The following is a 22,321-nucleotide window of genomic DNA, read 5'->3' as shown; positions in this document are numbered from 1 at the left end:
TAGTCTTGGATCCTCCTTTATGCAGTGGAACTATTTTCCCCTCTTTCCATACCTTCGGAACTAAACCAGACCCAAGACTCAGATTTAACAACATGGTCAAGGGCATTGATAATTCTTTAGCTGCTTCACGTAAGACCCGTGCCGGTATACCATCCAATCCCACAGATGTATTCACATTAAGGTTCTGTAATAGACTTTTCACCTCCACTTCATTCATCACAATTCCCATATAAACTTTGCTTACACTTTCTGCACATTCTCCCACCACTATCACTTTCCATCCAAACTCCAGCCTCCTTCAGGAATGCATACATCCCACACACATCACATTGGACAAACTCCGTCGCATTACAGTTTTTGAACAAAGGCATCGGATTTTTGGATGCCATTATCTTACGTCGCATTTGCGCCATGTGGCGCAAATGCGACGCAAGATAATGGCTAGAATAGTTTCATAGAATAGAATACAGCTATTCTATGAAACGTATCGTTAAAATACTAAGTTTAAATAAAACGTAATTCACACCAAAATCACACAGACACAACAAGCTACCAAAAATAAACAATACTACATTAAAATTTAAACCAATATTCCAATTTTTACTGAAAATTATACTTGGCTTTCGGGAGCTCTCTGAAAACACTACACACCATGTAGCCCTCTCAAATTAATGACTTGACAATGTATCACTCTGGAAGTAGTGAAAACAACCATCAAAACAGAGTTGGAATAATATTAAACAAAGATGTCAATAAGTCACTGTTGAGTCAGATAGAATGATGTTATTAAAACTGAATGGTCAACCACTAGATGTTAATTTTATACAGGTGTATGCCCCAACTGCTGACAAGAGTGATACCGAGATTGAAGAATTTTATGATCAATTAAAAGAACTAATGAAAAATACAAAAAAAACATGATATTAACATCATGGATGATTTCAATGCTAAAGTTTGGAAAGGTAGAAGTGGAGATGTAGTTGGTGAACATGAACTGGGAACAAGAAATGAGAGAGGAGACCGTCTTATTCAATTCTGCCAAGAAGAGGAGCTAATAATCACAAACACATGGTTTAAGCTACCATCCCAAAGGCTGTATACTTGGTGATCACCACAGGATAATAATGGGAACATAGAAACCAAATTGATTACTTGCTAATTAATCAACGATTTCTAAGTTCTATAAAGAGTACAAAAAACTATCCTAGTGCAGATATTGTTTCTGATCATAATCTACTGGTGGCAGAGTTAAAACTTAGACTGAAAGCTATACTTAAGAAACATCAACAAAAAAGGTTTGATTTAGGAAAATTAAAAAACCCAGAGATAAGAAACAAATTGAGTCAAGATCTGAATCATAGCACTTATCAAGAATGATGACATCATGAAGGTTGATGAATCATGGGACAAATTAAAATCTGTCTTCATAGAGAAATGTACCAATACCTTGTGTCCTAATAGAGCAGTAAAAAAGAAAGATTGGATAACTGATGAAATTCTCTCTCTCATGGATCAATGCAGATCATATAAAAATCATAGTCCAACAAAATATAAAGAGGTTCAGAAAATTATTAAACACAAGATCAAAGAAGCAAAAGAAGTCTGGATGAATGAAAGATGTAAAGAAATAGAAATTCTATAGGAAAAGCATGAGAATTTTAATCCACACAAAAATCTGAAAGAGACCTCAGGTGTATTTAAGAAAAAACAATTCTTTATCCTTCGAAACAAAAAGGGAGAAATAAAATCCAAAGAGGATGACAAAATACAAGAATGGGTCAAATATATAGAAGAACTCTTTACTAATAACAGACAGAACCCTGAAAATACTTATGAACATATGGAAAGTCCATGCATTCTAAGATCAGAGGAAGAATGTGCACTGAACTCATCTAAAAATGGTAAGGCCTTAGGCCTGGATAGAATACCAGCAGAAATAGTAAAGTTATTAGAAGGAGACAATATTAATATATTAGTAAAGCTATTTAATAAGATCTACGATACAGGTATAATCCCTCAAGACTGGTTACAGTCAACCTTCATCATGCTACCTAAAAAAAGCAAATGCAAAAATTTGTAATGACTATAGAATGATCAGCCTAATGAGTCATGTTCTCAAAATGTTTCTTTCAAAACAGCATCGTCAAAGCAAAACATGTTACAGTTTACACGTGACAAGGACTAAGTGAAACAATTCAAACTGTAATGGACAAAAGATCTAAAGTCCTAATCTAGTACCCTATAATGTTGCATAAAAGAAGTAACACAGCTATACAGGAGTTGATCTTAAGATGTCTGTCCACCAAATGTTTGGCAGATTAATGCAGCCATGCTTGTTAAGGTGAAGAGAATGCATCATCCATTGTTAACTCTAAAAATAGAGTCTCTGACCTGTAATGACTTCTATATATATATCACTGGTTTTCTTCCATCTAATCAAACAACTCTTTGCCTTTTCTTGACACATCAGTGACCTGCTTCACCACACTTTCTTGGCCAATGGCTACAGCTCCCACAAAATAGATAAAATACTACATGCCCCACTTCATCCTCTCCAAACGCACAAAAACAAAACACCACTTTTTCTATTCCATATATCCAAGGTACATTTGAAAAAATACATGATGTATTAATAAAATAAAAATATCACACCGCATTCAAACCACATGTCAAATTAGCAACTTTGATCAGCTCTCCTAAGGACAAACTCTATCCTCTAGTACTTCTTGAAGCATATGAAGTTCCCTATGACTCAAACTACACCAATCCCTCGATTAATCCGCCCAATGCATTCTTTAAAACAGGTGCATTAATCGAAAACGCACTAATCGAATATAATAACCTATGGGAAAAAGAATAATTCGTTCCTCAAATTTCTTTTTTGACCCTTAATTTTTTTTAATAAAAGAATTAGGGTATGTCTCAGAGCCTAGTTAAAGGAAAACCATGAAGCTGAAAGACAATAAAACATACTCAGAATATAAATTTATTATTCTACTTCTTAACAAAGAATTAAGCTAACATAGTTTGGCAGGCATTGTTTCTTTTTTTTCATACAACTGATGGTAGGCCCTAATGCCTCTTCTGCAAATTTTACTGGTTCTCTCTTCACCACGGTCAGTCTCTAAGCATTACTTCTAAAAACTTCAATTGTATGAAAAATATTTTCAAATTGTTTCTGTGAAACCTCTTTGGGCTTGCCAGTGATTAAATTTTTTTAATATTCTTCAGGATCTTCCCACTGTGCATCTAAATTTAGCAGGACGGAATCACTCAACTTCTCAGAATGAGATTTAATTAACTTAGATTCATTTGAAAAGCCTCTAAAATCATTTGCACAATGTGGAAGAACGTGCTTCCAAAATAGCTTGCATATTGCTAGCAGTAATTTCATTCAACTTTGAGACTTTATAATCTGGCAGAGAATTCTCTGATTTGGTTAAAAAAGTCTTGGAAGGTATTTGCTTCCAAAAAAAGGCCGGTTTCATCGACATTAAATATTTGTTGATCACAATAGTCCCTTTCTTACACAATTTTCTTCAAATTCTCTGGATATCTTCTTACCTGCAATTGCAGCTTCGCCTGTGATTAGAACATTATGTAGGCTATTTCTCTTTTTGAAACGCTCAAATCACCCAGCACTAACATGGAATTCTTCTTCTTTTCCATCATTGATAGCCCTTTCTTTCCAGGTTACAAAGAGACAATGCTTTTGATTTAATTAGGCCAGTGTTTAGTGGGATCCATTTTTGGTTACAATCTTCGAACCATGTAAAAAGAAGTCTCTCCAATTCAATCATTATAATACTTTGATTTTGAGTGCATGCATGATGAACTTGAAGCAGCTTTACCTTTCTCTTTGTAATCAGCAGTTGATTCACCCATTTTTGTGTTCTTGTCCTATCTTTGCTCTGGACTTGCCGTGTTCATTTTTCTTTATTATTTCAAGTTTTTCTTCCAATCAGATTACTATTCGAATCACTTTCACAGTTCTATTTTTTTGCTCACTAATTCTTTTATTCATAATTAAAGGTAAGGAAAATAATTTAAAATAAAAAAGGAAAACAATTGCACGAGATATGATCAGCAAAATGCTATGCAATTCTCGTAGAAAAGCTTAGACATTGGTTATACATGCTTATTAAATAACTTAAGGAATTTACAACATATAAAGGATATAAATTAAATTAAACTTTAATCTATATTTCCAATATTTCGGCATCGTTACATTGCCATCCTCACAGGAATTTAAAATAAAGACACGTGCACGCACACTACACACAGTAAATGAGGACGAAGCAGGAAGCTATTGTTTCTCCTAAAAGTCCTAATAGCGCCCCCTAGCGGTCTATTTAGGTATTCTTGGCTGTTGGGCTGAAGTCTTCTGATGTAAGTCTCCCAAATTTGGAGCAGTCTCATGCAACCAAATTTGTTGAGGTTTGGCATGTTTCTTAGGGTTGAGGTTGATTCCATGAGTAGCCTTTCAAATTTGAATTTACTATGATGTATTAAATTCTGCCCCACAAAAACCAACCATATGGCTTCGCTACATTGATGATGTGTTCGCTATTTGGCCACATGGCTCTGATACACTCCTCTCCTTCCTAACACACTTAAACAACCAACACCCCAGAATCAAGTTCACCCTGGAAAAAGAGAAAAACAACAGTCTTCCTATCTTACACACACTAATCACCTACCAGCCTGATGAAACCTTGGTTTTTCTCAGTTTATAGAAAACCCACCCATACAGGCAGATACATTCACCAACAATCCCACCCCCACCCCCTCATAACAATATGCAGTTAAGACACTACACAACAGTGCTAAATTTATCTGTTCAAATGACAATGTCCTAACCACAGAACTAAATCGCATCCTCAACACTTTCTCAGCCAATGGCTACCCCCCCCCCAAAAAAAAATCCAAAAAATATTGAAACCAATAAACCACAACTCCCTTCCCCCTTCACAACAAGGATTACTCTAATCCATCACCATTTCCAACTCAGAAAAAATTACAAAAAAACCTAAAAAAACATGACTTGACCTCTTGTTACAGACCATATAGAAAATTAGCATCCCTTATCCACTTTACTAAAGACCAACCACTTCCCCTACCTGGTTTATACCAGGTCCCTTGCAGCTGTAAGCTATCCTACTTTGACTAATACCAGTACAGCCACTCTGGTCTTGCAGACCATGCTCTGGATACACGCCACAGAATACAGTGGAAGAAAGCCAGGGTCATACACCATAGTAAATTCAAATTTGAAAGGCTATTCATGGAATCAGCCTCAGCCCTAAGAAACATGAAAAACCTCAACAAATTTGGTTGCATGAGACTGCCCCAAATTTGGGAGACTTACATCAGAAGACTTTCAGCCCAACGGCCAAGAATACCTACATAGTCCGCTAGGGGCACCATCAGGACTTTTAGGAGAAACAATAGCTTCCTGCTTCATTCTCATTTATTGTGTGTAGTACCTGCATGCACGTGTCTTTATTTTAAGTTCCTGTGAAGATGGCAATATGATGTTGCCGAAATATTGGAAATATAGATTAAAGTTTAATTTAATTTATATCCTTTGTACGTTATAAATTCTTCAAGTTTTTTAATAAAAATGCTATGTAAAACAGACAACATAAATGTTGGCAGTAAATTTGGAACATAGTGTACATGGAAATAGTGTAGTATGTCATTAAAAAATAACTTTGTAAAATGTTTCAAATTGGTAACTAATTTATTTCATCCTGGTGAATGATTTTTTAAAATAGTTGGCCATAAAAAATGTATAGATCGAAAATTTTTAAAATCTGTAAAATTTATTTTTAAGATGTATATAGGCGCACTAATTGAATTTGGGTATCGAAAAAAAATGACGCACTGATCAGGGCGCATTAATCGAGGGATTGCTGTATAGGAAGATCCATTAACATCTGCCTAAGAAAACATAAGGAATACATTCATTACCACTTTTATGGCAGTATTAGTATTGGCATACATCATACTTTTGACACCCTTCACAAAGGATTAGATGGGAAAAAAAAATCTTCTATACAGAAGCTGTTACAGGTCCTAACCTCATCAAGTATGGCTGCATTAATCTGCTATAAATTTGGGGGACAGTCATCTTAAAATCAATCCCTACACAACTGTAATACTTCTTTTATACATCATTAGAGAGCAAATTTGGACTTTAGATCTATTGTCCATTAAAATTTGAATTTTTTCACTTACGCATTGTCGTGTGTAAATTGTATCCTGTTTTCCTCTCAGGATGATGGTTTGAGTTCCAGCAAAATGTAAGCCAAGTAATAAGCAATCTTTTATAATTTAGTTTTTGTTTGGAAATGAATTATACATATTTACGAGAATGTAGTCATCTTTTGATGCTCTGCCATAACATTTGACATAACCAAAATCCACTGAAAATATTTATATTTTATATGAATTTTATATCATGTTAAAAAATGAGGGTGAAGAACAGCAGTGATGCAGGCAGTTGAAATAATCACTCTTCTAGTAACCGACTGCAGAAACTAAACTCCTAATTAAACGATGATAATCCCATATGATGTCCGTATTCTGAACTTGCTGAATGTTTTCAGAGTTACTGATAGGAAAAAACCCTCTAAGTCACATTATATTCAGAATGGCCTTACTTAAATTCAAACGCATGTTTAGCATAAAGAATTAGCACACACCATATTAAAATACCTTTTTTCTCATTTTCTGAAGATAATGAGATTGAAATTCAGTATTGTAAAGCTCCAACAATGGAAGTGATTTTGATAATGGCAATGCCATCTGAATGGCTTCAGCAAATTTCTGCAAGTTCCATAAACATATTTCTGATTGCTTGATATATGTATAACGACCTCCATTATCTGAAAATAAAAATAGAAAGGATTATCTCTATCTTAAAAACAATTTAAAAGAAGAAAAAAAAGATTCAGTAATACCATGTTAAAACACTAAATACAAGTAAACATCATTATATAGAAATGATGTGCTATAAACAATGGAAATTCCCAGCAGTCCAACAGAAGCAACCCTAATTTAAACTCACTATTAGAAGAACAATAAAAGCACAAAACCATCTAAGAGCAAACTGAATTTCATAATAAATGACATCATAATCAGTAGACAGGAAATCATACAATGACAACAAAATAATGTTTATATATGGCTGGAAATATAGATCAACAAAGAAAATGGCAAGAAATAGAACATAAAAAATCAAGAAAAACAGAATAAAGAAAATTGCAAAAAACTGAACAAAGTAAACTAAGAGAAACAGAATAAAGTAAATGGCAGGAAATTGTACATTGATGGCAGAAATCAAATGACTGGTAGGAGCCGAACAAAGAACAACACATGAAAACGTACAAATGTTAAGAAAACAAGTAAAAAACAGAATTAGAAGAGTAGGAAACTCTAAAACAGAAAGTGCAGAATTAATGGTTAAATTTCAAAATCTCACATTTGTTTAAATTATTGTCACATCTAAAATCATAATTAATTGCATGTCTATACCATACATTAAAATCAAAAATTCTAAATCAGAATAGTTTTTACCTTATGGATAAAGAATCTTTCAAACACATAATGAGTGTTACCCAGACAAACTACCTAACTTTTAATTAAACTTCAAATTTAAAAAAAAATGATCTGTATTGTGATATATTTTTTATACACACAGTTCTAAGAAAAGAGTATTAATTTATGCCAGATGTTCATTGGATCTCTGTCCTAGGACAAATTTTTATTCACATCAGCTGTGCCAATCACTTTTCTCCTCTCTAAGCTAACTTATGTTCATCACTTGTGTTCCCTCCTTCTTTGTAATTTGAGATGACCAATTACAAAGTTGACTGAATGTTGAATGATGTAGTTCAAGTCATTTTTTATTTTAATGGTATGGAATGTACATATTTTGTTTACTATGAAGATTTCAGGTAAGCGACATTAATTTAAAACAGCTCTTTTTTGTGAGAGATGAAAGGCACTACCATAGCATACCAGCCACTTTATTAACAGTGAGGTGAAATGTGTACATTTTGAAATTTGTAATATTCAATAATTTTTACACATTTACCTAGCATGCATATAAGCTCAAGTTATTAATGACATCTGCATTTTTCACCATGTCTATTGTTAAGAATTTGCTATATAAAACGTTTTCCCCAATCATTTAAAGCTTTATATTTTCCAAAGGGAGCAAGACTACAGCCCCAAATAACATTTGAAGACTAGTGGGCAGTTAGCCTCCACCTTTAGCCAATCACAGAACAGATGACCTGAGACTATTAGTGAGTTTAATGGAACTGAGGGAGAATAGTATGATAAACACTGCCACCACCTCACAGTCCACCACACCATATAGTATTGTCTGAAATATGAAAATCTGCTTGCCTATGCCAGAGATCGACTACTCAGAAACCAGTGGAAGAAAGGCTTAGAAAATAGTTTCTCTAGTCAGTGACTAGAATTGAACTAAAGTGGCCTGGTGATATGGATGCAAATGTTATTTCCCATTACGCCTTTTGTGGGGAATCACAAAAAGTTATACTTGTTTGTTTGCATATTTATTGAAATGCTTGGGTGACAGTACATCCATTTCAAAATTCTGTGCACTTTTGACAATAATTAAATATATAACACACATTTTACCAACTGGTATAAATGTTCTATTATGATTGTATGAAATGCTGGACTGCAGAAGTGAGACAATTGAAATGCATATTCCTTCAGCAACAGCTGACTGATCGAGAACACAGCATACAATATTTGAACTAGAATGAATGATTTCTAATTACCAAATCAAATGATTTCTTTTTAATCCAATAACTGAATTTTATGTCACAAAATATTGCAAACATATTTGCATTTTTTTAAAAACCACTAATGTGCCTGTATAAAGACACAGATGATTAGGAAAACAGCCCAGCAATCCAGGAGTTTTGATGAAAATTTCATACTTGGATGCTATAAAAACTTAATGCTTACAATGAATTTGTTGAATCTTTTGAAAGAAACTCTGGTCACATTCAATTGAAGGCTTTGAATTTTCTTTGATAAAGGCAACTGGACTTGAGATAGCAAACTGAATGTCTCTAGAAGTCTATCGAGGATGTAAATAAATTGTTGAACTTGCATGAAAAGGAACCTACCTTTAAGGAACTTATTGCAATAAAAGAGCAAGAAACTGCCGAAGATGATATTGAAAAATCTAATCCTATACCTACCTTTACATTGGGGTGTAAGGTATGGGTAGCACCTCTGCCTGTTCAGCAGTTGCATCAAAATATTCGGTGGCTGGGTGAAATTTGGTCCCCACTGCTCATGCAACTTTTACTTATAGCTCCAAATAGCTGGTAGAGTGCACCAGCGGCCACACCCTGGGACCATACCTTGACTGGCATACAAAACTAAGTGAGGGCATCAGCATTTTATACTGTAGTGAAGGAGAGTGTCTCCTTCTTGTTGCACTTGAAGACTGGAATGGCAGAGTTAACAGATGACCAAAATTTAATTTGACAATGGTAACAAAGACATGACAGCAAAGTATGTGGCATAGCCCGGGCACACTCCGAATCAAAACAGAGATGTGGACAGTCACCATGGAAGTGATACATAACCTTCTATAGTAAACCATGAAACAGAGAACCGTGTCAGATTTAAGCAATAGAGACAAGGTTGAATCCTCTGCAACTTTTGTCTCTTGAAAACATTACAGGAAAGAAGAGAAAGAAACTGGAGATGTAGGACAGATACTATGAAAACAGCATATAAAGGAGATACCTTAAACACACCAGGGAGGGTATCAACTGAACCTTCACGTCTGAAAGCCAAGAATCTTCCCTTAAGTGTCGCAACTTGGAATGTAAGGACCTTATATGAAGCTGAGAAGTTAGATAACCTTAGACAGTTACATAAACTTGAAGCAACAAAAATTGCCATTTCTGGTATCAGTGAAGTCAAATGGACTAATAGTGGAAAAATAAACAGAAAGTCATTTAATTGGAGACAGTCATAGGAATGGAGTAGCATTTGTATTAAATAATAAGATTACTTGGATTTTGGCCCATAAGTGACAGAGTACTTGCATTAAAAATTGAAGCTCAACTTTTTAATATTTTTATTGTCCAAATATTATTATTATTAAGAGAGACCTCCAGGGAGTTAGAGACTCATCGAGGGAGACCACATACTACACACACCAGCTATCATACTTATTCTTGAATTCATTCACACTGCTTGCACTCACAACATCCAATGGAATCCATTCCAATCACGCACCACCCTCTGAGAGAAAAATCTATCCCTCACACCCTTTTTGGCAGCATTCATTCTCACCTTCCAAGGATGCTCATCCTTTCTCCACCCTCCATAAATTGAAAAATTCCATCAATGGAAATCCTGTATGACCCTTTCAGAAGTTTGTAAGTCTCAATCATATCACCCCTCTTTCTCCTGTTTGATACTGTCTGCAGTCTACACAAATTCTCAATCTGTCTTCATAATCAGTATTCCACAATCCTGATATCATTTTTAACTTTGTACTCTCTCCAATATATCAGAATCACAACAGAAACCAGGAGACCAGATCTGCACACAATAGTCCAATGTGAGTCTTATCAAGGCCTTGTAAAGAGGCGAAATAACATCCTTATCTTTACATGTGAACATCCGTTTCAGCATTGCAATTATCTTTTGAGTTGTATTTACAATCTTTGCCACATTGCCTGTGAACTTCGACTTCCTATCTATTAACACTCCAAGATCCCTAGCCTCATCAGTTTCTTCTAGCCTAATCCCACCAATATAATATGACATTGGATATCTAATCATGTCAAAGTGAATGACTTTACATTTACTCACATGAACTGACACCCATTTTCCCATGCCCACTATTCCAGCCTATTCAAATCATTCTGCAAATACTGCATATCAGCAGCATTCCTGATTACCCTACCTATTTTTACATAATCAGCAAATAGCTGTATGTCGCTTCTCAAATCCTTCCCAATATCATTAATGTACAGATTGAACAACAGTGGACCAAGCACTGCTCCTTGTGGTACACCACTTGTTAACTTAAACCTTGCAGATCAGATTCCCTCGCATACCACTTTTTGATATCTGTCAGTCAGCCATCCTCTTATCCATGCTAATATTGTATAACCCAAACCCATTTTCTCCAATTTATGACAGTCGACCAAGCTGTATCCTGTCAAAAGCCTTAGCAAAATCCAAAAGTATCAAGGTGTATCCATTTCACCTTGTCTAGTTTCAATGGTAACATTGTTATAGAATATGAGCAAGTTGCTAAAACATGACCTTCCCATAGTAAACCCATGTTCATTGCAAAGTAGAGATTCACTGTCAACCCATTTCTGAATGCAAGCCCTAACCAATTTTTCCAAAATCTTCACCACCACTCCTGATATACAAATTTGTCAATAGTTGGATACATCAGTCTTTGCACCACCCTTGTGCAATGGAATTACCATACATTCCTTCCATTTGTGCAGAATCTTCCCTGTTCCGAGACTTATATTAAACATCCTGATTAAAGGAATGGCCAGTTCAGCAGAATGTTCTTTTAGCACACGTGCTGATATCCCATCAGTCCCTATTGCTGAATTCTTATTCAATTTGTGAAACAGCTCTAATATCTCAGCCTCACACACCTGTCTCTCTTCATCTAGTGAAGAGGTAACAGCGAGCTCAATGTTGCATTCACCAGGTTGATAGCTTTTAACAAAATGGGCACTCATTAACTGAACAACCTCTTCTATATCTGAAATCCTCATGCCATCTGGATTTAGAAGAGTTATTCTTTCATATTCGTTTTTTCTTTTACTTGCAGCATATTGATAGAATTCTTGTGGGATGTCTTTAGCATGCAGAGCCAGTTTCTTTTCATATTCAGACTTGGCTTTCTGTACAACAGTTGCGACTGTTCTAGCCTGCTGCTTATAACATTCATAACGAATGTCATATTCATTCTTTCTTTTACTTGAAGCATATAGATAGAATTCTTGTAGGTTGTCTTTAGCATGCAGAGCCAGTTTCTTTTCATATTCAGACTTTGCTTTCCATACAACAGTTGTGACTATTATAGCCTGCTGCTTATAACATTCATAACAGACGTCATCCCTATGCAAACAGTATTCCTTCCGTATTGTCATTTTCTTACGAATCTTTTGCTTAATAAGATTATACATCCATTTGACTCCTACTCTATTTATTCTTCAAACTCTCAGGACACATTCTGATATCGCATCATTTAAGTATTGTTTAAATGCTTCCAATGCACTGTCGATATTCTTTCCATCTAGCCACTGATCCCATTCCACTGAATTCAGCATACTCCTCAGTTGGTTGAACTACAAACTCTGTAGTTCAGCATGTAACTTTTTCTGAATGGAACATTAATAAACTTAGTCGCTTCCCAGCTGAGTACCACATGATCACTGTCACCAACTGGAGGCAGAATAGCTATGTCTTCAAATGAAATGCCCTCTGACACTACGATTGCATTGATTACTATTATATTTATGAGTTCTCTGGGCTAAAACAGTATTGCATATTATTCGGCAAAGCTTCGTCACTGCATCATGCTCTGACTTTCATAAATGGTTTCGATCAGAGTAGTCATATAGTTGGGGAAATTTAGTCACATCCGGTGTTTGCCCATTATGGCCATAGGCTTTACGGCCTTTCTTCTTCTTGGTATTGTAGTGGAGGGAGGTGAAGCCTAATCTCCCATGCTGGCCACATAACATCTTGGGAGATGCATTTTATAGTTTTCTGCCAGCTCTTTGCTTAGTATCAACTTCACCATAGCTCATTACAACACGACTGATGGCTAGTCAGCCAAGATCCTGGTAGGAGAACACAGTTAATCCTCCCCTTAATAATGCCAATTTATTTAAATCATCCTACAAGATATCTACATCACTTTTATCAACTATTGCCCTCACCAGTGTTGCATCATCAGCAAACTGATTATCTCTCCTTAAATCTTTCCCTATATCATTGATATACAAATTATATACCGGCCCTCATTACTCTCACGTTCTTTCAATCATTACTTCCATTGTATCAAATTCATTTGAAAGAATGAATTTGAGCAAATTTTCAATAACGAAGTTGCCTTTGTAAGAGATCTTACTATTCTCAGTTTCAACTTGCATTCTTGTTTCAGCTGAAATGATTCATCAAAACAGAAAGCCAAGGTATATTTGATATTACTATCTCTTTCAAACTGTTCATTCACATGCATAGCAGAATAATTATCATAAACACTGTTCAAATAATCTTGATTTTTTTTCTTACTAATGCAGATCACAAGTTACTGCTGATTCCTTCTCCAAATGAGCAACAACACTTACACAACAAGCCCATGTGCTGTCCAGCATTTATAAGCATGTCAAGTGAGATTATCAAATTTTCAAAGCCCATTTCTTTGTTTTTGTCCAATGAACCAACAAAACATTTGTAGTAAGTGCACTGCTGAAAGAATTTTGCAGTAACAATCATTCATACTACATTGCATGTTAATTTCTCCTTATCTATGGCTTTGATTCAATTTCTTTAACTGTCCATTTCTTGAACATTTATTCAAATAAAATAAACAGTGCTTTAATTATTGAAATAATATATTTTATTGAAATACATACTGGACTCTGAAATAGAGACATGAAATTAGACAAAAACTGATGTAAATTTTTGCAGAATATGTGACTGGCACCAGCACTTAATTATTATTATTATTACTTAACACCTCCAGGGAGTCCAAGGACTCGATGCTCTACAATGCTCCGTCTTCACCACTCCACCAACCGCAACTACCTTCATCATCTACATCAACACTAGTATTTTCACAGACAATTACAAACACCCAGGCCCAAGGCAGGATTCAAACCCGCAGCCTTTTGGCTGGAGAGCAGATACGCTAACCACTCGGCCAACCAGGCCAGCATGTTGTTGTTGTTAATGTTGCTGATATCACTTACAGTAGAGCAATTCAAAAACTAAAAATAATTTCATTATTGCATGGAGTATTGTGGATGCAAAGGTTCTAGAAATTACAAAAGAAAAATTTAAAAATTATAATATTTTAGGTAAGTTATAAGAATTTCTTTACCTCTAGTAAAGGCACATGTTGGCAAACATGAGGCCACAGAAGAAATTCATATGATGTCATTCAGAATACACCAACTGGAAATAACAAATAATAGCTGGGAGTAGACAACATAGAATGAAAGGAAAAGGGTGGAAAATTCAAATATTATGGATCCAGACTTTCTATAAACATTAACAAGGAATAAAACAAGTTTTATTCCTTGGACATGCTCTTAAAGTACTTCTTAAAAGATTTCTTTGTTTTAATTGATGAAAGCAAAGCACCAAATTGGAATTTTCTGTCAAAAGTGAATGGCAACAAAAGAAATTATTTTAATATATAAGCCTCTTATGAACATCGCAAATTTCTGAAAAAAAAATATCAGGAAAGAAAAAGCTAGGCTATTTATGGCAATAGAGCAGTTATTTTTTAACGACTAGGCTTAAATGTTAACTTTATTCGAATGCAATTAAAGGTGGTGAGAACAAGATACTGATAACAGTGCAGAGAATAAATCCAAATAAACAAAACCTCTTATGTTATTGAAAAATTGTTATTTTTCATAGCATTGTTGAGCATTTGAAAGAATGTTCAACACTAGCAGTAGCAATACTACTGGAAAGTTTCACTTCTCTCTTGAAACACTTTTGGGTCCTGATATATGTTTAATACTTAAATTATCTTTCTTGTTGAAGGAGGAATGGATGATAAAGGACAACCTTTGGAATGAGGTTTCGGTACAGAGATTAATATACATAACTGTGTATCTCACCACAGTGGGAAAACAATTTGCTATTCTAATAACAGAAGGGACATATCATAAGTGCAGTGCAATTGCATGGTGCTCTACAGTACGTCAGTTGATTTACAGGGATTGGTTAACTGAAGGACCGTTGCTTTGAAAGTTGGATAAATGGTAGATTACTGTAATAATTTAAAATGCTCTGTTTGGTCCCCCTACAGAAAAATAACAGTATAGATTACTATCTGAAATTTTGTTTGAAATGTGATTTGTAATGCATCAATAGTATGTCATTTTTGATCTATGTTCATTTTGAGTTCCTATTTCCCCCAACATTTTAGGTTTAATGGCCTGTTAAGACTAAATAACTTAGCTTCTTGAAAATACAATTAGTGCTCTGATAGGATAGTTAAGCCTATTGGCACAGTAGATTATGGCCGTTTGTTTATTTGGCCAGTTTGCCTGCAAACTTTTAGGAGGGAAGACCTTCCATCTGCAAAGAGCTAATGTACTGTCTGTTGAAAAGCTCTGATAAACGTTCCTTGCATCCTAGACAGGATATGAAATCAAGTTTTTCCAACCATAGGCATAATTGAAGCCACGGCAATGAGACTCTGTTCATATTATGAGTTTAATTATTAAAATTAGACGAAGGTTAACAATCACTATTTCCCCAGGACTACAAACTATATAAACATTTGCTTACCCTGAGTATATCAAACTAAATAATTTTATTCAGACAAATATTTATAGTAATTATATATAGATATGTTATATATAGTGCTTGAAATGTGATTTGTAATGCATCAATAGGATGTCATTTTTGATCTATGTACATCTTGAGTTCATATTTTCTCTAACATATTGCATATATAATACATACACACAAAATTATATTATATATATCTTTAACATTTTTAATTTGATACGAAGTATGTGAGAGTGAATTAATTATTATCCCCAATGCTATTAGAGTATTCGAAGGTTAGGGGTGAATCTTTCCTATTTTGCTGTGTCATTTCATCTTATGCACTATTGTGAGGCACCAACCTGTCTGGCCAGTGTGGTGCTATAAGGCCAAATATCTCCCCATGAATGAATGAATAAAATAGTAAAATTACATACTGGTTCGTCCGTCGCCCAGCACAAAAAGGGACACGTCCTGGACTTAGGCAGAGCTTCTAGGTCGAAAAATACGCTACAGTCTCCATTAGCTACAATGAGTCCACCTACAGTGCACAATGATAGAAGGATATTAGTAGGAACATATAACTTCAGATCTCTATGGAATGATGATAGATTAGAAGAACTGATGAAGGAATTGGAACATATAAAATGGAACGTTGTGGGCCTTTCAGAGATAAGAAGGAAAGAAGAAACTCTCATGTGATTAAAAGATGACATCTACTCTACCACTGTGAATGTGACAGAAACTCAACTGGTGATGTAGGATTCCTAATAAATAAAACAATCAAGGACAATGTCCTGTTTGCAAATAAAATAGCATCAAGAATAGCTGAACTAAGTCTCTTCATAAATAAAAGATACCAACTGAAAATTATACAAGTATATGCCCCAACTATGGACCATACAGATGAAGAGATAGAAGATTTCTATGAAACATTAGAATCCACATTCAATAATTCTAAAGAATTCTACATAATTATAACGGGTGATTTTAATGCCAAAATTGGAAGCAGAGATTATTATTATTATTACTGACACCTCCAAGGAGTCTGAAGACTCATTGCGGGAGGACACCTACAACTGTCTCAAACCACTACACCGAACCTCAACTACGAAGCATCTCCATCAACGCCATCTACCGCCCACCTCCACCACAACTAGTATTTTTTTTTGTCTGTAAATTGCATGTGTTCTGAAGGGCCGATTTGTCTGTATGTGGGATGAAAAACCCGAGTTTCCGGGAGAAAAAACCCTGCTACCTCCGTATGAGATCGGCTAACTCACCTTCGATTGAAATCGTCCAAATAAAGATTCCTCCCATCGCGACGACGAGAATCAAACTTAGGCCTATTCCAATCGAAGGGTGCAATGTACCGTCGTTCTTCCAATTGCGCTACGGAGGCACTTAGTGAGATGACCATCTGAACTCCATCGGTAAATTTTGATTTGGACAGAGGAATGAAAGAGGAGAAAGACATTGAATTTGCAGAAGAAAATAACCTCTTTATTATGAACAGCTTTTTCAAGAAGAAAATCAACCAAAAATACTTGGAGAAGCTCAAATGGACAAATGTACAATGAAATAGACTTCATCCTCTCCAACAGAAGATATATAATAAATAATACTGAAGTGCTTAATAGGTTTACCACAGGAAGTCACCATAGACTAATAAGGGCAAAAGTATGGATCAACAAAAAATGGGAACAGAATAAGCTCATAAGAAAAAAGTCCAATTTAGTGAATCTACAAAACCTCTACCACAATAAAAGCTGTTATAAAGAATCACTCAGTAATGAACTAAAAAAGTTAAACACAGCTACTACCATCGATGATGCTAATGAAATATTAACAAAATCTATCTTGAATTGTGCACTAGAAATAGGAGGTGTAAAAGGCACCAAGGAGAAGAAAAACTAAGACAGGAAACCTTAGATCTGATGAAGAAAAGAAGAGAATATGAAAAGAGATTTGAATGACACCAATAAAATAGAATATATGGAAATTTGTAAAACTATACGTAAAAGGATGAAACACGAACTAAGATCATATAATACTAGGAAAATTAAAGAAACAATAGAAAACAATAGTAATATGAAGGTCCTAAGACGAACATTATCAGTTGGAAGAGGAAATAGCTGCTGTAAGAGGAAAAAATGGTGAACTGATCAAAAATAGAGATGCAATAATCAAAGGAATTCAGGAATTTTATACTGAACTCTATGAAGACAAAGACTGGGACATCCAAGAATCCTCTATGGATAACTCGAGTGAGGAAGAATATGATGCCCCTGAGATCTTACAAGGTGAAGTGGAAATGGCACTGCGGGAAATGAAGAATGAAAAGGCTCCAGGAGAAGATGGAATTATGGTAGACTTCTTAAAACTGGGAGGAAGCCCTGTTATCAAACAGTTGAGTAAACTCTTCAATAAATGCCTAAAACAGAGAAAAATTCCAAAAAATTGGAACAATTCACTTCTAATATTAATTTTTAAAAAGGGCAATAAGGAAGAAATTAAAAACTACAGACCTATAAGCCTACTCCACACTATATATAAAGTTTTCACAAAAATTATAAATAATAGAATAAAATCTAAACTAGAGGGAATGCAATCCTGTGAGCAAGCTGGATTTAGGAAGAATTACAATACTTTGGACCATATTCACACATTATGACAGCTCATTGAAAAATCAATTGAATACAATAAACTCTTATGTCTGGCCTATATAGACTATGAAAAAGCATTTGATTCAGTTAAAACATCTGTAACACTAAAAGCACTTGAAACCCAGAGAACTGAGAAACCACATATTGAAACACTAAAACATATTTACAATAATGCAACTTCTGTAATTAAATTATATAAAAACAGTGAAAAGTTCCCAATACAAAAAAGGCATCCAGCAAGGCAACACCATATCTCTCAAATTATTTACAGCTGCACTAGAGGAAGTCTTTAGAAGCCTTGATTGGGAAACAAAAGGAATAAACATAAATGGAGAAAGGCTGCATCAACTGAAATTTGCAGATGATATTGTCCTAATAGCAGATAATCTTGGAGATCTGGAAGAAAGGCTAAATCAGCTAAATGAAGTCTCCAGAGAAATTGGATTAAAAATAAATAGAGAAAAAACAAAAATAATGATGAATAAATACATAAACCATAGAACTATCAAAGTTGAAAACCATGAAATAGAACAAGTTACTTCATATGTATATTTGGGCCAATTGTTATCCTTTGAGGAGTGCCAAAGAAAAGAGATTGAACAAAGAATTCACCTTGGATGAATGGCTTATGGAAAAATGAGAGACATATTCAGAAGTGACATCCCTATGAGTCTAAAAAGGAAAGCTTTCAACCAGTGCATACTTCCTGTCCTAACATATGGAGGAGAAACATGGACTTTAACAGAAGCCCTAAACAAAAGCTGAGAACAACACATCACATGGAAAGAAGTAGATAGGAAGACAAATATCTGGATAAGATCTCAAACAGGTGTCATGGATATTGTAAAATACATTAAACAGGATAAGTGGAGATGGGCTGGCCATATTGCCAGATGCAGTGATGGGAGGTGGACTAGAAAAACAACAGAGTGGAGACCAATGGATGGAGCAAGACAAAGAGGAAGACCGAGAAGAAGGTGGAGAGATGAACTGGAACAAATTGCAGGAGTGAGATGGATGGGAGAGGCAGAAAACCGAGTGATCTGGAAAATCATGGGGGAGACCTTCGTCCAGCAGTTGACAGAACCAGAAGTTCAAGAAGAAGAAGAAGAAGATGATATATGTTTACCAATAAGTTTTGGAAATATATAATTACTATAAATAATATTTAATAAATTTAGTTTAATCCTTTATCCAAGTGTGAGCAAACAAAGTTTGCGCCTGAAAATATATCAGGACTGAATATGGTGTTGTACTACCTTACCGAAGTAAGGTAGGTGTTGTACTACCTTACCCCGGTACAACACCATATTCAGTCCTGAAGATATTTTCTGAAGCAAACTTTGTTTGCTCACACTTGGATAAAGGATTAAACTAAATTTATTATAGTCTAACCAAGTGAAAAATAAACTTTGAACATCTTTCACTAAATCCAGAGTAATTTAATAAAAAAGGTGACACCTTTTGGCAACTCCTATACGTAAGGATGACCTTGCTATAGCTTCTGCCTGGAATCTCCACCTCTGGGCCTGGCTACCACTGAAGAGACCTCAATAAAGGTCGAAACTAGTCTGGGTAGTGGCAATCCCTTAATACATAACATTATACATATCTGCAAGGAGATGTGTTTTGCATTGGAGATACTGGAGATATAGGAGTAATGTTAGCTTGGTCCACCTTTGCTATGAGTTGCCCGATGTTGTACTACCTTACTGGGGTAAGGTAGTATTCAGTCCTGAAGATATTTTCAGGTGCAAACTTTGTTTGCTCACACTTGGATAAAGGATTAAACTAAATTTATTATAGTCTAACCAAGTGAAAAATAAACTTTCAACATCTTTCAATAAATAATATTTGTCTGCTTAAATTATTTAGTTTATATACTCAGGGTATGGGGATGTTTATATAAAGTCCTGAGGGAATAGTGATCGTTTCCATAGCCACGTCCACCAGAAAAGACTGTTTTAAGTTTGAGTCAATGACTAGACGAACTTGTTATAAGTTCTTTTTCAGCCCGTTCTGTAATTAGTCAATTTGGCAAAGGCAATTAACCATATTTAGGAATCATGAGATAACACCAATTGTCTGCTGTACTCTCCTCCCCAGATGCCTATGAAATGATTGACCTCACACCCTTAGCTGTCATCGCTGATACCCATCAGTAACAGATAAGAACAACAGTGACAGTGGTAGACTTGCATAAAAAAATGCATCTTCCTTTTCATGTAACATCTGCATCTTAAATAGTAAAGCTATATGGTTGAAAAACACATTACTAATGCATTCAAAGCTGATTTTGAGAAGGAATATTATTGCTATAATTATACCACTCCTGACCATTCCAACCTTAAACAATGAATGCCTCCTTTTTCTCCCCACCTCCCCTTTAAAAGATCCCAATAATCTTACCTATACAAGACCCAAAGTGTCTTCTGGTCCTGATGGCATTTCTCAGTTCTTGGTCTTTGTACTAGAGTTACTTCTATTTCATGTTGTCTTGATACTGCCACATTTCACTGGTTTATTCTGTAGCTTGGAAATTGTACATTTATTCTGTATATGAGAAATTAGCTCATATTAAACCTATCCTTAAGGGTGACCAATCTTTACTATCCAACTGCCATCGTTTCAATGTGTTCTAAATGGAAAATTCCATAGTTGGTCTGAGAAAAAAAACGGAATTGGTTTATACAGACCTTTCAGTTTTTTCTTTCAGTTGTACTTTTGACAACTGGAAGAAAATATCTGGATAGAATGAGATTTCTTATCATCATAAAATTCGTGATATGTACCCTCAGGGGGGGGGGGGTGTACAGGATAATAATGATAGTAATGGTGTAACTTTTTCAAGTTGGTACTAACTTCCGATCTATAATTTCTCTCCAAATTAATCTCTTATCTGCCAAGACTCCAATATTATCAGATCTCATATTTCTGTCTTTTAAGGTGCTTTTTACTGTATCAATCCATCTTCATCTACATGAGATTTCTCTTCTTAGAATAATACTAATCTCCTATCTAGCTTGGAATAAGCATATTACATATACTACTTTGATAGCATCCAAGATATTAAGGTTTCACTTTTCATAAAGGATATTTCACTTCTGAACAACTATAAACGTATTCAAATTACAAATCCATCACAAATACTAATAAACTTCACTCTGACCTTTATTTTCTTCTAACTGCATTTATTCTCAGATTGGTTTGCCTACTTTGCAGGAAAGGGAGAGAAGAAAGGGCACTTACATTTGGAGGAAAAACCTTGCCACGTCTATGAGTACTAACTGACTTGTAGTTGAGAAAATCCTCATAAATGTTTCTAATAGAATGCGGACACGAGTCCAAGTGGCTGAAATGAGGTTCCTTCGAGGGGTTGCGGGGCTGACAAAACTCGACAGAGTCAGAAGCTCTGCAATTCGGAAAACCCTCAATACTCAACCACTGCTTCTCTGTGTTGAGAGATCACAGTTACGCTGGTACGGGCAGCTGGTCAGAATGCCACAAGAGAGGCTCCCTCAACAGGCCCTCTTTGCCAAGCCAGAGGGTGGGAGGCCACGTGGAAGGCCAAGGACTCGCTGGATAGATTATATCAAAAACCTTGGGTGGACACGTTTGGGAATCCCACCAGAACACCTGAACTTAGTGGCAGAGGATCGTGACCATTGGAAGTTCCTCTTGCAGCTTTTGTCCCCACAACCCAATTAGGAAGAGTGGGCCTTGAAGATGTATGTATGTATGTATGTTTCTAATGTCATGATTGAAACTAGATCTTTTTCAATTAAAGAGTACAAGACATGTTATTCTCTTAACTCTGCTATAAAGGCAGCTTTTACCTGACACATTGTCATACAAATTTTCCAGCTTGCAAAATTGAAATAAAAATCATCATTCTATATCGATTTGCAACTATTGATCTTAAAGAGAAAACGTTGCAATGGCAATTATATTTATCCTAAAATGACTTATTCCTTTTGAAGTTTCATCTATTCTCATGTATGTCCAATGAAATCTTTCCTGCATCATCATCATTAGACTCAAAGATACAGTCTGATCCTGATCACTACTCTTAACAACACTGGAGT

The 22,321-nt window shown here is 35.2% G+C and overlaps 1 protein-coding gene across 2 annotated transcripts in view; it reads right to left on the bottom strand.

Moving 5' to 3' along the window:
- LOC150104335 (protein adenylyltransferase SelO, mitochondrial-like) overlaps positions 1 to 22,321 on the bottom strand; it is a 205,194-nt gene that overhangs the window by 82,584 nt on the left and 100,289 nt on the right. For both annotated transcript variants that reach the window (XM_090396300.1, XM_090396299.1), the window contains exon 7: positions 6,721 to 6,890. In XM_090396300.1, the coding sequence (XP_090252426.1) occupies positions 6,721 to 6,890 (170 nt within the window). The remainder of the gene's footprint in view (positions 1 to 6,720; positions 6,891 to 22,321) is intronic.

Source organism: Typopeltis vanoorti, chromosome 8 (assembly GCF_054136105.1).
Source record: "Typopeltis vanoorti isolate ZY-2024b chromosome 8, IOZ_Tvanoo_1.0, whole genome shotgun sequence".
NCBI lineage: Eukaryota > Metazoa > Arthropoda > Arachnida > Uropygi > Thelyphonidae > Typopeltis > Typopeltis vanoorti.
This window is presented reverse-complemented; position numbering and strand designations above follow the sequence as displayed.